Source organism: Streptopelia decaocto (genome assembly GCF_964273445.1).
Source record: "Streptopelia decaocto genome assembly, chromosome: 6".
In the NCBI taxonomy this organism is placed as follows: domain Eukaryota; kingdom Metazoa; phylum Chordata; class Aves; order Columbiformes; family Columbidae; genus Streptopelia; species Streptopelia decaocto.
Window position 1 is genome coordinate 35722089 of NC_138660.1, and position 13581 is coordinate 35735669.

Consider the following 13581-nt stretch of genomic DNA (forward strand, 5'->3'; position numbering starts at 1 on the left):
TAAACAGACAGATATACATGCACCCGGTTTGAGTATTTGATTGATTTGGATGCTACTGAGGTATCTCAAACACGACCCCAAGCTTCCCGAAAAGCCACTACGCGCTTTCCCTGAGCCCTCTCCTCACGGCTGGCCCCGCCCCTTCCCGCGCTCTCCCTCTGGCCCCGGCCCGCTCCTGAAGCGCGGGAATCGCGGCGGCCGGCGGGCGTGGGGTGCGGCCCTTCCGCAGGCGCATGCGCGCCGGCAGGAGAGCGGCCCCGGCGCCTGCGCAGTAGCGGCGGGCGCGCAATTCGGAGCGGCCGCTCGGGCAGCGGGAGCGATGCGGGAGGCGTTGCGCGGCCGCTCGGGCAACCGGCCGGCCCCGGGCGATCACACCCTCGCCGCCACCCCCATGGAGCTCCCCTGGGCCCGCACCCGCGCCGCGCTTGGGCGGCTGGAGAAAGCGCTGACTTGCTCCCGCTGGTAACGGGCGTCTCCTTTGCTCCGGCCCCGCCATCGTTCCGGACCGGCTGCGGGCAGGTGCCCGGCAGAGCGGTGCCCATAAGGCTGCGTGCGCGTTAACACTTTGCGTTTCTCCTTCTTCTGCCCTTAGCGCCGGCGTCCTGCGGCAGCCCGTGTCCTTGGGGCGGTGCGAGCACGTCTTCTGCCTGTAAGTAGCGGGGGTGCCGGGGCCGGCCCCCTCGTCCCTGGCATTGGGGGGGGCCCGGTCCTCCTCACGTCCTGCTTTGGAGAAGGGGCTGCTGCCCTGGGGAGTTGGACACTGGCAGCGCTTTCTGCCCGGGGACATGGTGTGCCCCCGCTGGGTCCGGCTCGCTGCTCTGGGACGGGTGTCTAGCTTGCTAAAAGCGCAGGCCTGGCTTTGCCAGTGCTGGCTTTAGGCTTCAGGATGTTAACCATGTGTAAAGGGAACCCTCAGTCTGATGGGGCGGTCTGTCTGCTTCCGGTGGGGTAGGAGGAGAAAACAGCTTCCAGTTCCTCGTGTCATTTCCACCTCCTTCCTTTTCCTCCCTTCAAAGCAAAAAAAAAGCAGCCTGGAAAGGTGCTGCTTGTTTCCATGGGGTGTTGCTCTGCTTGAGAGGACTGTGTGCTGCTTGTTGCTGCTTTGGCCGTCTGCTATGCTAATGCAGCTCTGCCACTAACTTCTGTACTGGTGCCCATCCAAACATGCTGGGATAGCATAAGAACCTCTGCTTACGCTTTGTCAAATAATGAATGCTTAGGAAACTGAGGAAGTTAGAAACATCCCGCTAAGGAGGCAGTTCTGAGGATGTGGCAGTCACCTGGCCCGTCGTGTGGGCAGAGTCAGGAATCGTTCCTGCCCTAGAACCTCATTGGGGGAATCTTCTGGGTGTCCTGTATGTCACGGCTCTTCATGACATACAAATGCAAACATTTGGAGTTAAAAGGTCAGTCACAAGTCTTAAACCAGTTTATCTGCACTGCACAGATGTGATCAATTAAAATCTTATGCTTCTTACAGTGGATAGACACTTTATAACTTCTGCTTGTAAGCCAGGGTAGATATTTAGCTTTGCCTCTTGTTAGTACTGTAGTCACTATGTCAGAGGAAATCCCCCTCTCCCCTGTGTGTTTACCCCCTGTCTTCAGCTGAACCTTCCTAATGGGAGCTTAAAGAGTTGAAGGCCCGAAGACTGAAATACTAGCAAAAGAGTGTTTTGATTTGTTTAAGGGGTAACTGGTTATGGGACAGATGCCTGCAACATCTCTTCCACCCAGTACGGATGTATTAGAAGATATACAAATGCTTTCTTGCTATCCAGACACGGGTTCTTTCCCAGCTTTGCCCAGTAATTGCTGTAGAAGACTCTGCCATCTGAAGCAATTTTTTTGCTATTTGTTCCATTTGTACTACCTGTCCACAGAGTACATGGTAAAATAACCCCCTGAAGCTTGTACAAGTTATTTATAAGTATGTTCATATCTATCTTATAACATGATTTTTCTCAGGTATGGATTGCTGAATGATAGCGTATGGGTGGCTTCATAAATATAATTGCTTTGCTGTTGGGCATCTAAAGCCTTGTGTTTTGTTTTGTTTTGGTTTTTTTTTTTTATAACCTCAGTGTATTCTAGGTTATAGATTTCAAGCACCTACTGTTTGTTGAAGTATTTTAGTTTTAAGAAAAATTTTCAAGACATCAGAAAATGCATTGGTGAGTCTGGAAAGAAGAGCCAATAGCTGTCCAAAGCATTCATTAGAAGCTATTTCTTACTCCAGAAAAAGAGTTTACTTGCCATGACCGAAGTTATTGTTATACCTGATGTTTTCTCTTTTGTGTCCTGACCTTGTACCTTGTAGTCATCAATTTAATGTGTCCTTTGATGACTGATTATTGGATAGTGGCTGGTGGTTTTGTTTTGTGTGTTTTAATAAAACTCAGGAAATTTAAATTAATTTGTTTACAAGCAAATTTGGTAGGGCATGGATTGAACGTGACACGAATTGGTTCTGATCCATTGCCACAGACAGACATTTATTAATATACCTGGGAAGGAGGGGGGTGAATGGCCAGAGCTGGCTTCTGATACATGAAGTGAAAGATGTGAAACTAATGAACTGTAATATTCAGGTCACACATAATGTAGCTGGTTCTCCCTCAGCATGGGTTTTATTATGGGCAGGGATATTTATTAAGACCAGTTTCTGCAGTTTTATCTGAGTAACTCTACTAAGTTAGCTATAGTTAATGGATAATGACTATAAAAACCCAACAGCTAGAAGTAATTAGGAAATGCCATGGTATAAAAGTCATTCTCTATTTCCTTTGCATTACCTTTTAGAGAAGTGGGAGACCCGAGGCCAGCTTTCCTAGAGAACCAGACCCGGTCGGTTCTTATCTTTGCTCCAAGTGATTTGTCAATGTCATCTAGAATATGTCAGAGCCAAGAACTGTACTTCAGGCTCCTGATCATAGCAGCGTCTCAACCGTGAGGTCCTTTACCCGCTCAGAGCAGGCTGCTAAAGCACAAAACACACCCAGCAGCAATTTTTACATACCAAATTTCCTGTCTTGGAGTTAACTGAAGGCATGATACTTGTCTTGTGTTTGAGGGAGAGATCTCAGTGCAGAGAAAAGATCTGAAAATAACTCTCCTCTTAAGGGAAGTGGTCGTAGTTATAATTCTGATATTGTTAACCGATATGCTCCTAATTTTGGGGTGTGTGAATCTCAGTTTCCAAGCTGACTGTATGTTTAGAGTCTATATGCATAGACTTTGATCTTTCTCTCCAGGTAGCAGTGTCTTGATATTATTTGCATTATATTCCTCTGAATGTTTAACATGATCTGCTCACATTTAATTTTATGCCTTTGGCTAGAATTGCGTGTGCTGTGTGGTGCTAAGGTAATAGAGACTTTTGAAATTAACTCAGTCCTGAGTATGTGAAATTATAATGTATATTTAATAGGATAGATTGGAATTAAGAAGTAACAATGGTCCTTGAATGTTGCAGTTCATGTGGCAAATCATAAGGTCCTCTCACTGGACTAATCAAATGAATAAAAGATTTCAGGCTTATGTGGGGAGAGTAGTATTACTAAGAAAATAAAAATGTTAAATGACCTTTACTAAGTAAATGTGTTCCCCCGCCCCCACTGTCTTGATCATCTCTTGACCTAAATGCTCTGAAATAGAAAAGTGATGGAATACTCTGAAGACCTGCAGATCCTCATGGAACTTCTTAGAGAAAAGTGTTCAGGCAGGTGAAACTTCAGAATATCAAGAAAATTTTAAGTAGGAAAAAGTGGAATTAGTAGTTTACTATATCTTGGCTTTGTGTCACTTGTTTTAAAAATAGAAGGCTGCAGAAGAATAGCCCTGTCTGCAGCTGATGTGTAAAGTAATGTGGAGTTTTAACTGTTTGAACCTAATTATTATCTGACTACAAACAGCAGTGCAGCTTTAACATCCCTTGAAAATCTGGATCAGCTTGTGAATCTGGGAGTAAAAAAATGTGCCACATCTTTCATGACAGTGTCCTGACAAGGCTCTGGACTTGGCTTGCTTAATTGTGGCTTGTCTCTTGCCATGATAAATATGCCCTCTCCTGCATTTGTGGCTAACCCATGTGGGCTTTACAGTAGTGATTTGTCAATGCTAAAATAAGAGAGTCTTGCTGAGGATTTGGCTGTGAAAAGGTTGACGGCGACTACAGTAGATAAGTTATGCTGGGTAATGGATTTTTTTACATTTGGCTTTCAGATCTTGCATAGGCGATTGTGTTGGCACAGAATGCCCAGTGTGCCACATGCCAGCCTGGGTGCAAGATGCGCAGATAAACCGGCAACTCGACAACATGATCCAGCTTTGTAGCAAACTGCGGCATCTACTGGGATCAGACACCTCAGGTAAGAGCAAACCTGGGTCTCTGGCAGGCGCCGAATCCAGAGCGCTCTGTTTCATTTCATGGGCTTTATAGAGAATGAGCAGGGCAGCCCTGTTTGGGATTCCGAAAGGCTGTTCAAAATCACGTTTGGAAAATTTGATTTGAGGAGAACTGTCTGTATGGATTGCTCATTCTTTGAATCTGTTTTACTAAGAAATCTGCATGAGCAGGTTAGTCCATAATTCATTAGAATCTGTCTTCCAAAATTAGGTGAAAGTGGGATAGATTCCCAAGTCTCATAGCAGTTAGTTGCACAAACCAGGGGCACAAGTTATCATAGCTTGTGCTCTTAGGGGAGCACAAATGTGTAATGTTCTACAGCATACCCTTCTTTAGGGGTCCCTATTAAAGGATTAACGCATATATTCTTTTGCCTCTTGGGTTCTTGCACATGGAAAAAATTATCTGTGTTCCTTGCCTAAATGGGGAAGGAGGCAAGTCTTACTTCATTTGTTTTCTGGTCCCTAACAATCAGTCTGCTACAATGGAATTTTGTCATTGCTGACTGTGCAAGAAGATTGCAGAGATCATACTCTGGGAATTCATCTCTCTGTCAAATTTTAGGCTGATTGTCAAAGTAGGAAAAAATGAAGTGAAATAAGCGTAGGTGAATGTAAGCTTCTGCAAGCTCAGAGAGGACCATTTTATGTAATATCAAGTTTTAGAAAACATTCATTTAGCTGTCAGATACAGAAAAGGTAATTCTTCCTTCATTGTTACTTCCTAATGTGTTTGTCTAAATTAAATATTCTTTTTCTAAGTCTAATCCCATCAGCACCTTTCATGTTCTTTTATGGCGTAGCTCTTTATTGACATAAAAATGCATTTAAGTGAGGAGGCTGGAAGCCTATGTCCAACTGTAAAGGAATACATTTTATATAGATACAAAATCCTATCGTGATTAAATCTTCTGGAGCATAGAAAATATAGATAATAGCTTAAATAGGATTTCAGGGAAATACTTTAAATGGTGAAGGCTTTTGAAAACATAGTTGGAAGAGAATCTCTGAGGGGAGCTATTTGATGCTATAAATAAAGCATTTAAAATACAACATGGTAGTATTATTGATACTGTTTAGATGTTTTGGAGATCTCTTACAGATGGATTAACTCTTAAAAATTGGTCTGAAGTTTAATCGTACTAGGAGTTGAATAACACATTTAATCCCATAGTTCTTCTAAAATAAAGTTTGCATGGTGTGGCTAAACCACAGAACAAAATGAGTGTTCTTTGATCGTTCTTTGTTCTGACTTGAAAGCAGACACAAAATTGAAGTTTACAAGAGTGTTTTATTTAGAGATGAAGTTATGAACTGAGATGGGAGATTACTTTCCATCACTTGTAGTCTTTGCAGTGTAGTAAGGATTAATGGCCTTTTGGATGTTTCATGCTGAGTTTAAGGGAAAATCCTCCTGAGTTGTTGATAGTTCGCTCTCAGGAATGGTTTGGATACGTAAGTGAGCAGATGTCTAAGAGCAGCCAATTATGTTTTGTACTATGGCAAATCACAGGCTGCTGTAGCTTTAGAGATTTTGAGAACAAATCCTTTAGGATATTTTGTTACTCATCTCTGGCACATCTGTCACCTCCCATAGATGTTTGTCTGGAACTTAATGTATACAAAGTGAAAAATATTTGAGTTTGGAGAAAGAGGGCCTCTGTTGTTAAGGAGTTGCTTTCATGGTCTGTTAGAAGGTCAGAAATTGTATTTTATGTTCCAGTAAAGGAAACTGACTGAAAAAAATCAGTCTTTCTGCGGAGAAAAGGAAGAGAAGCAGTTGGAAAAGGAATATTTCCATATATTTGTTTTATGTCTTTTGCATATTTGTTTTATATGCCTCATGTTGAGCAATTGTGGCTTCTCTCAAGGCTTCTGCTTGAGATCCATATTGACACTGAAGTTTCTAATGCAAATGCATCATATTACCCATTTTTTAGTCTAAGACAGAGATAGTGAATGCAGTGAGTCGTGTGCGTTCTTTAAAAACACACAAGTGCTGTGACTGAAAAGGATGGGGTGTTGAATAGTTCAAGCATAAAAATCCCTGTACCCCCTGGTTTCCCAGTGGAGATGAGAGGGGTCTCACTTTGTACACCACTGGGATAAGGATGGATTTGTGACAAACTCTGTGTGTGTTCCAAGCAGCAACAATAATAATTCAGGAAAGACTGCACAAAACAGCTAATTCTTTCCTTTTAAAAGAAAGGGAAGCATTAAATGACACTACAGAATAGTACTGGGGTGACTGAAGGGGAATTTGAGGTGATGGGATGATAGGCTTCACAGGTGGGTAATTAGTAAGAACTTGTTGAATCACGGACATAGTGTATATAGTATACTCGAGATGAAGAAGGTTGATTTACAGTAATGATTTTGAAAGTGCATTTCTAAAGACTTCAGCAGATTTTTATGTGATGTTCTTTAAAAAGAGATTGTCATAAATTTTCACAACAACCATTTATAGATGATTTTGCCTTATTCTTTGTAACATAATCTGCTTCACTCTAACAAAGTCAAACAAAAAGCCTTTCCTCCCCTTTCTCATACAGAGCTAGACCTTGCAGGTGTTGGTCAAAGCTTCTAAAGCTCATGTTGATACTGGTGGAAAGTAGGAGAGATTAATTTCTGATTAGCCTTTATAGTATCATAATTTAGTTTCCCATTTACTCATGTGGAGGGAAAGATGTTGAACTCCTGTTGTAACAGATTACATTGCATTTCATGGATGCTAGGACATTTTTCATAATAGCTAAAGATGAGTTTTTGAATAGCTGGAATTTCTCCCTTTTTCCCCCTGTGTTGAATACTTAACTTGCAAAATAATCATTCTTCAGTGAAGGCACTAATGTTGCACAGATGGTACCAAAGCACTTCCCTTTGATTTTTAATAAGGGACTAGTTTGTCAAAGAGATTTCTCAACTTCTGTTCTGAAACCCATAATAGAGAATAATTTGAAAGGCACACAATGTGCATCATTATATTCCTTTGATGCAGATTAATGATAGCTAAACCATGTTTTCTAATTGCTTCTTTTTTTCCTGCTCTAGCCTGTTATTGCACTACAGCAGAACTTGGAGACGTAGCTCTCCAGTTGTAAGGCACCGCATAGCTCCTGATGTTTTTGTCTACTCAACCCTTTTAACACTTAAGAAATTCAACTCTCTTAAATGCCAGCAATAAGAAACTTGCGCTTATCATGTGCAAGTAAGTCTAATTTAGAAAGAACTCTGTTAATATATTGTGTGTATAGATGTTACATTTAATAGGTAATGGAGAGTAAATGTACTGCATTTATTACAGGCTGATTCTAATGCTATTATTGTAGATAGTTGTTACACTACGGAGATTCTTAAAATGTAGAATTAGTAAGGTATGCTTTACTGATTTACCTTGTCTCAATGCATCTCTAAAAATGTTGGAAGGATACTTGTAATGTATTAATAAGACAAATCTTAACCATATGTAGTAACTTTTCCATACCTGTTGGGACGTAACCTCTGGCTTCCAATTTGAAGACAGCCAAGAATTCCTTTGGATTGATTTTTCTATAAGCGATTTTCTCGGAAGGTAGTTCAACTGAATGCGCTTAGCTACCAGATCGCCTCTTTATAGAAGTTAACATTTACATGTTAAACCATAAGAACTTCCTTTCAGCTTCGTAGCCCTGTGTCTCCTCTCTCCCTCTAAGAATAATGTTTCTTTGCAGATGCTATGCAGAACTGTTCAGGTAAAGTTGAGGTTAGCTACAGAGTATTCTTAAAGCTGGAGATATTGAAGAACGGCTGAGAGACAACAGCCACCCTGGCAGATACTGCAGTTTCTGCTTTGGAGATTATTCCTGGCCTTTAAATCATGTTCTGCGAGTTCCTCCTTGTTGTAAAATGTGCAACATTCTCTTTTACACCTAAAGCAGTTGCATGTGAGGAAAAATAATCCTGAGAAAGTATTTATTTGGTGTATTTTCAGCAAGTTTTTAACAACCTGACTAATAAGTCCCTGCTGAGCAACCAGTAATGAACAGATCAGTTGAAGAACCCTTGTGGTTGATTTTTCACAAGCTTTCTGGCTGCCAGAAGTGGTGTATGCATAGCTTCCAGTGTAAATACTTAATTGTGTTATGCTGCTTTAGATCCTACTTCTGAAGGACGGGGCCTTTGATTGAATTTGTCACTTGGACTTTAAAGTCTTACTGTACTATACACATCAAAAAGATTTCTGGCCGTCACAAAATTGTCGCACAAATTACTTTTCCAAGCTGATTTTATTCTTGCTCTTTACTCGGAGATGACTGATAGTTCTAGCAAGGTAAATATTTTAGAAGGAAATCTGCTAGTTGTGTAAACAGTCGAGGCAAGACAAGTAAATAGTAACTGTGGTTTATATTTTGCATCTGTTTGCAATCAAGCGCTTCCTTTTAGATGCTATTGTCAGAATGAAATTGGATGTGATATCTTCTGAAGGCTCGCTAGTTGGGAGTCTTCAGTCTCAATTTCAGTGCTTTTTTTCATGTTTGCAGCAAGCCCAGTCCTGCAGGAAAACTGCATAGCTGCAGTTCTGTACTTGATGATTATCTTTAGATACCTAAATGATTGATTAACTAGCCTCCAGCTGTATTCTTAAAGACACTTTTGGTCTGATGTCTTACATGTTCCTCTAGCTAGATCTCCTAATAGCTAGGATATTTTAATTCAAGGGGTAAATAGGGTGATTTAAATCAAGATTGAGGCAACATTTAACCTTGAAATATTGCTTTAAAAGAAAACTGCAAATGTCTATTCTGGTGTTGAATTACTAGCTCTGCAGTACTGTTTTAAGTGAAATTTCAAACATTTTTTTTTGTGCCTAAGGGATTGGGACTAGTTTGTCTGCTGTCTCTGAGTTTATCACAGCTTGCTATGGAAAACGGGCTATAGTTATTAATGCCAAATGTAGAAGAGAAGGTATGAGAAGACAAACTATCCTTAGAAAGTTAATGCACTAAAGTGAAAATAATACCTTGTTGCAGTGAGTGTTTGTCTTTCACTTTTAATAATCAAGACTTTGAATGGCTTATTTCAAGAATGTTGAAATAAAAACTAAACACTAATCTTGGTCTTAGTTCTGTTTAAAAATAATACCTTACTTGCCTCACTAGGCAAAATTAATATTGGTTTTGTGATTGATTGCTATAAATCACCAAGCCTTTGTGCATTTACTTTAGAGGACTTGTCCAAATAACCTAAAATAACTTAGGTTTCCAAAAAGGAATCTGTAAAAAGTCACTTATAGTTCTTTTGCACTGAAAGAGTTGTTGGAAAATTGAATTAATGTCCAACTTAGAGGTCACTTTATGCTCCTTAACTTATTCTGAAGCCATTGAGGACACCATCTGTAGGCTTTGTTCTCAACCATTATTTCATGCACTGGGAGTACAGGATATTCCTCCATCATCTTGGTTATTGATTTGTAATACACTGTATGATGTGACTTACAAAATTGCTTCACTGCATATTTTTAAAGAAATGTTTGAGATCATAAAAATATGTAGCTTCCTTGCAATTATTTACTACTGGAGGTAAGGGATCAAATGACAGGACACAATTACTTACATATTTTTCTATATATTCCTCTGATTCATCTGCTGTATGTGTGGAATCAGTCAAAAGTTCTCGGGGATGTTCAACATTCTTATAAGGATGTTATTTTTGTTTGCTTGCAGTGATTCTTCCTCTTCAGGTGAACTATAATATCTTTTTAGAAAAATGTTTCTGTGGTTGTCTGTGTATGCACAGACTACTTTGTTAAACCTATTTCTAAGGAAAACTGAGAGAACCAGCTTCTCCCTAATCTGGTCAGGAATCCGTGCACGTGCTGTGAGCCCACGACACTGAGGAAATTTCTCACCCAGTTGGTACCTTCAGCTGCACTGGGGTCCCAGAGCTCCAGAGCGATGTGTGACCTTGCCAGTTGTTTTAAAACCATTCCATGTGTCTCTTCGGAAGAAATGAAGGCACTTGTAGTTTGTATTTAGTAACACTTCTTTGCTTGTTACAGTTGTTGTTCTGATCTTTTTTTCTTTGCGATCTTCTACTGAAGAGTACTCTATAAATTATTTTTCCTCTCCCCTGATGCACTTAGATTCAACAGAAGATAAGTTGACACCAACTGACTCAGACTTTGAAAAAAAGAGTAAGAAGGAACAGATAAAAATGTGGTTCAGCCCAAGAAGTAGGAAGATTCGATGCATCCTGAACAAGACTCAGCCTGAGACTAAAAACAATGACCTTTGTCAAGACACATCTTCAATTTATGATTTCTTTCCTTCCCCTCCTCATGAAAAGCCCTCCAAGCAGACAAAAAAGGCAACACAGAGACAGAGTAAGAAGATGAAGAAGAAACGTTTAGCAGACATTAACAAAGCGTGGAGCTTAGAGCAGCCTGAGCAGAAAGGGGAAGTAGGAGAGAAGACTCTCAAGGAAAAGTGTGTGACCATCTGCAGTCAACCAGTGGTCCTGTGCACTTCAGAACCAAATAGCCCTGAAGAGACACTTCAGCAGGAGTCTGTAAAGGAAGCTGACTCCAGTAAAAATAGAGAAAATATGGAAATATCGCCGCAGGTAAAATTGTCGGAGAAGAAAGATAACAGTGAGGTTGCATGCCCTATGCAAGTCAGCAGGGAAAAAAAATGTGCTACAGAGCCATCACCATCAACAACAGAAAATGAAACTACACCTTTAAAACGTGGAAGGGAGGAATCTAGACTTCCAGTTTCTTTGCAGTCTAAGAGACCAAGAAGAACTGAGAGGAGCATTATTGGGAAGCCAGACAGTCAAGAAGATGGTTTAGAGGAGTCACTTCAGGGCTGCCCCATCTCTCCAGCAGCTGAACACAAGACACCAGTTCAGATTTCCTCTGCTGTGTCAAAACTCCCTGACACTGTAAGGAAGACAAGAAGCTCTGCAGCCTTGCAAGCAATAAATAGTCCTTCGCTTTCACCATTGCCCTCTACCCCCTCTACTTCTAAGACTTGTAATCAAGTAGGAATACCCCACAGTCCTTCTGTATTGAAGTCCCCTGGTGGGAACACAATTGCCAGAAGAAATTACAAAGGAGAGACTTTGCTTCATGTTGCTTCCATCAAGGTAGGACCATCATCTTCTAGTTCAACTTTAAACAGGGGTTTAAAAAGACAATGTTGTACTAAAAATATCCTGGAAAACAGTTACTTCAGTACATCCTGTTTCGGGGCCGGGGGGAGAATCTTATCTTTGTGGTCTTTTTCTTTTAGGTTTATTGAGGAGCTTCCAACCCAATTATTTTTTTAAGACATTACTATTGGAATGATCAAAGATGGTTATACTCGAGAAACTCAATGGACTACAGTGTCACTTATATCTGTGAATTCTAGGAAGTGATAAGCATTCAAATGTTTTGGCCTTATGTCCCAGAAAATGTTTCTGTGATTTGTCATGAGGAGTTATAACTAAGTATTTCAGATCTCACCAAGTGATCTTGATCAGTTTAACTTGACCTGGTAACTCAGCCAGGACAAGATCTGATTTATCTACGTGAAGATAATTATATGTAACCTTAATGTATAATTATATGTAACCTTGGGGTTAACTGTTTCATAATCTTGTGAGATTCTCCATCTGATGCAAGTTTTGGCTCCAGAGGAGTGAAGAGCTGAGATTGGGATTCCCACACTGAGCTGTATGCTCTGAGCGTGCTGTCCTCCAAGAGAGTGGACAAGGGAGAATTAGGACAGAGCTGGCATGTTCCCAGCAGACATTGCTTTTCTGTAGGATCAGTGTAACTCTTGGAATGACAGCTGTCACTCATTTTGCTGTTCTTATCCAGTTCCTGCTGTGGTAGAACTTCCTGGCTTTGCGAGGGCTGTCCTTCGCTGTTGCTGTAGAAAAGCTGCAAGCGGGCTGGCTGAGCTGGATGCTCCCAGTCAAACTCAGCAGATGCACTAGCACAGCAGCTCTTTTCTGCAATGTCATTTCAAGGAGTTTGTAGTCTGGCAGTTTAAATGTATTTTGTGCTAAATCAAAATATGGAAATACTGTATGGTTAATAAGCTGTCTATACTGGTAGAATTGAGTCACCTGTAAGCATTCTGATATTTTTTCATCACTTATTTGTTGAGACAGGCTGGTTTTGATAAATAACTGTCCTCTTTCAAAGGTGTTCTAATGAGCCGCTCCTGCTGCACAAGACCTTTTAAAATGGAAGTGGCAGCTGAGTCCAGTTCAAATATGTTACTTGATACCATTAATATGGAATTGGGGAGAAAATGAAACATTGTCCTCACAGGACTCAAGAGCTTTAAAGGACAGATCTCTTGTTACCTTTCATCATGAGTCCTGTGTATTTCTCTTTATTAAAGCACTGTTGACAAATTAACCTTCCATGATTTTCTGGGAATTTGTAAGGAAACTGACTAGCTCTGAAGAAATTGACCCACCTTGACAAGTTTTCACACAGGTATCTTTTCCAGCAATATGTCTTATATAGTTCTTTGGGACACAGTTATTTCACCTAAGAAAACAGAGCATCTCTGCGGCTTTTTGTGAGACTTGGAGTAAATGGTGATATGCCAATGAAGTGGCTTTCCATTGCAAAGCGTTTTGAAGATAAATGAGTAAAAACTAACCAGTTAATGCTATAGACAAAAAGAATAAGCAAGTTTTGATTATCCGAGTTCAGTGGTGTAGCTGGCGCTCTTGTTGGTGTTGGTACAGCCCTCTGAGCAGGGGATAGGGCTGTTTTCGTGGGCTGGAAAACTGACCCCCCAGCTGTACTGCAGGCAGTGGGCTGGGCAGACACATAAATGCTTATTTCAGTACTGTGTGTGGATTCATTTTGGTGTCATCTTCTAATATTTTATAATTATTGAGCTAAAATGGGAAGTTGCTTCTGGTTCTTGTTCTGCTGTGTTTTTAATCCACCAATTCCATTTGCGTTGAGGTGCTTGTTAGCAAAGGCTTGTTTAACTAGGTGGCGCTTCAGGGTGATCTCAACTTTACCACTGTCTTTGAAAGGTAATTAAAATAAGGCAAGGAGAGTGGTCTTTTGGTTATGGCCTTAGTTTACTTGCATGTGTCTTTATTTCCAGCTACTGAACTTCCAGTGCAACTCTGAGAAAGTTGTTTTACTGTCTCTGAAACTCAGTTCCACATCTGCAG

The 13581-nt window shown here is 40.8% G+C and overlaps 1 protein-coding gene across 2 annotated transcripts in view; it reads left to right on the forward strand.

Annotated features, from left to right (window-relative positions):
- Positions 1 to 284: 284 nt before the first annotated feature.
- Positions 285 to 13581, forward strand: part of BARD1 (BRCA1 associated RING domain 1) — a 43987-nt gene continuing 30690 nt past the window's right edge. The window contains exons 1-5 of one of the 2 annotated variants that reach the window (XM_082056080.1): positions 285 to 462; positions 593 to 649; positions 2803 to 2847; positions 4225 to 4370; positions 10529 to 11532. In XM_082056080.1, the coding sequence (XP_081912206.1) occupies positions 320 to 462; positions 593 to 649; positions 2803 to 2847; positions 4225 to 4370; positions 10529 to 11532 (1395 nt within the window). In that variant the 5' untranslated portion in view covers positions 285 to 319. The remainder of the gene's footprint in view (positions 463 to 592; positions 650 to 2802; positions 2848 to 4224; positions 4371 to 10528; positions 11533 to 13581) is intronic. The other variant, XM_082056081.1, reaches the window with a different exon arrangement.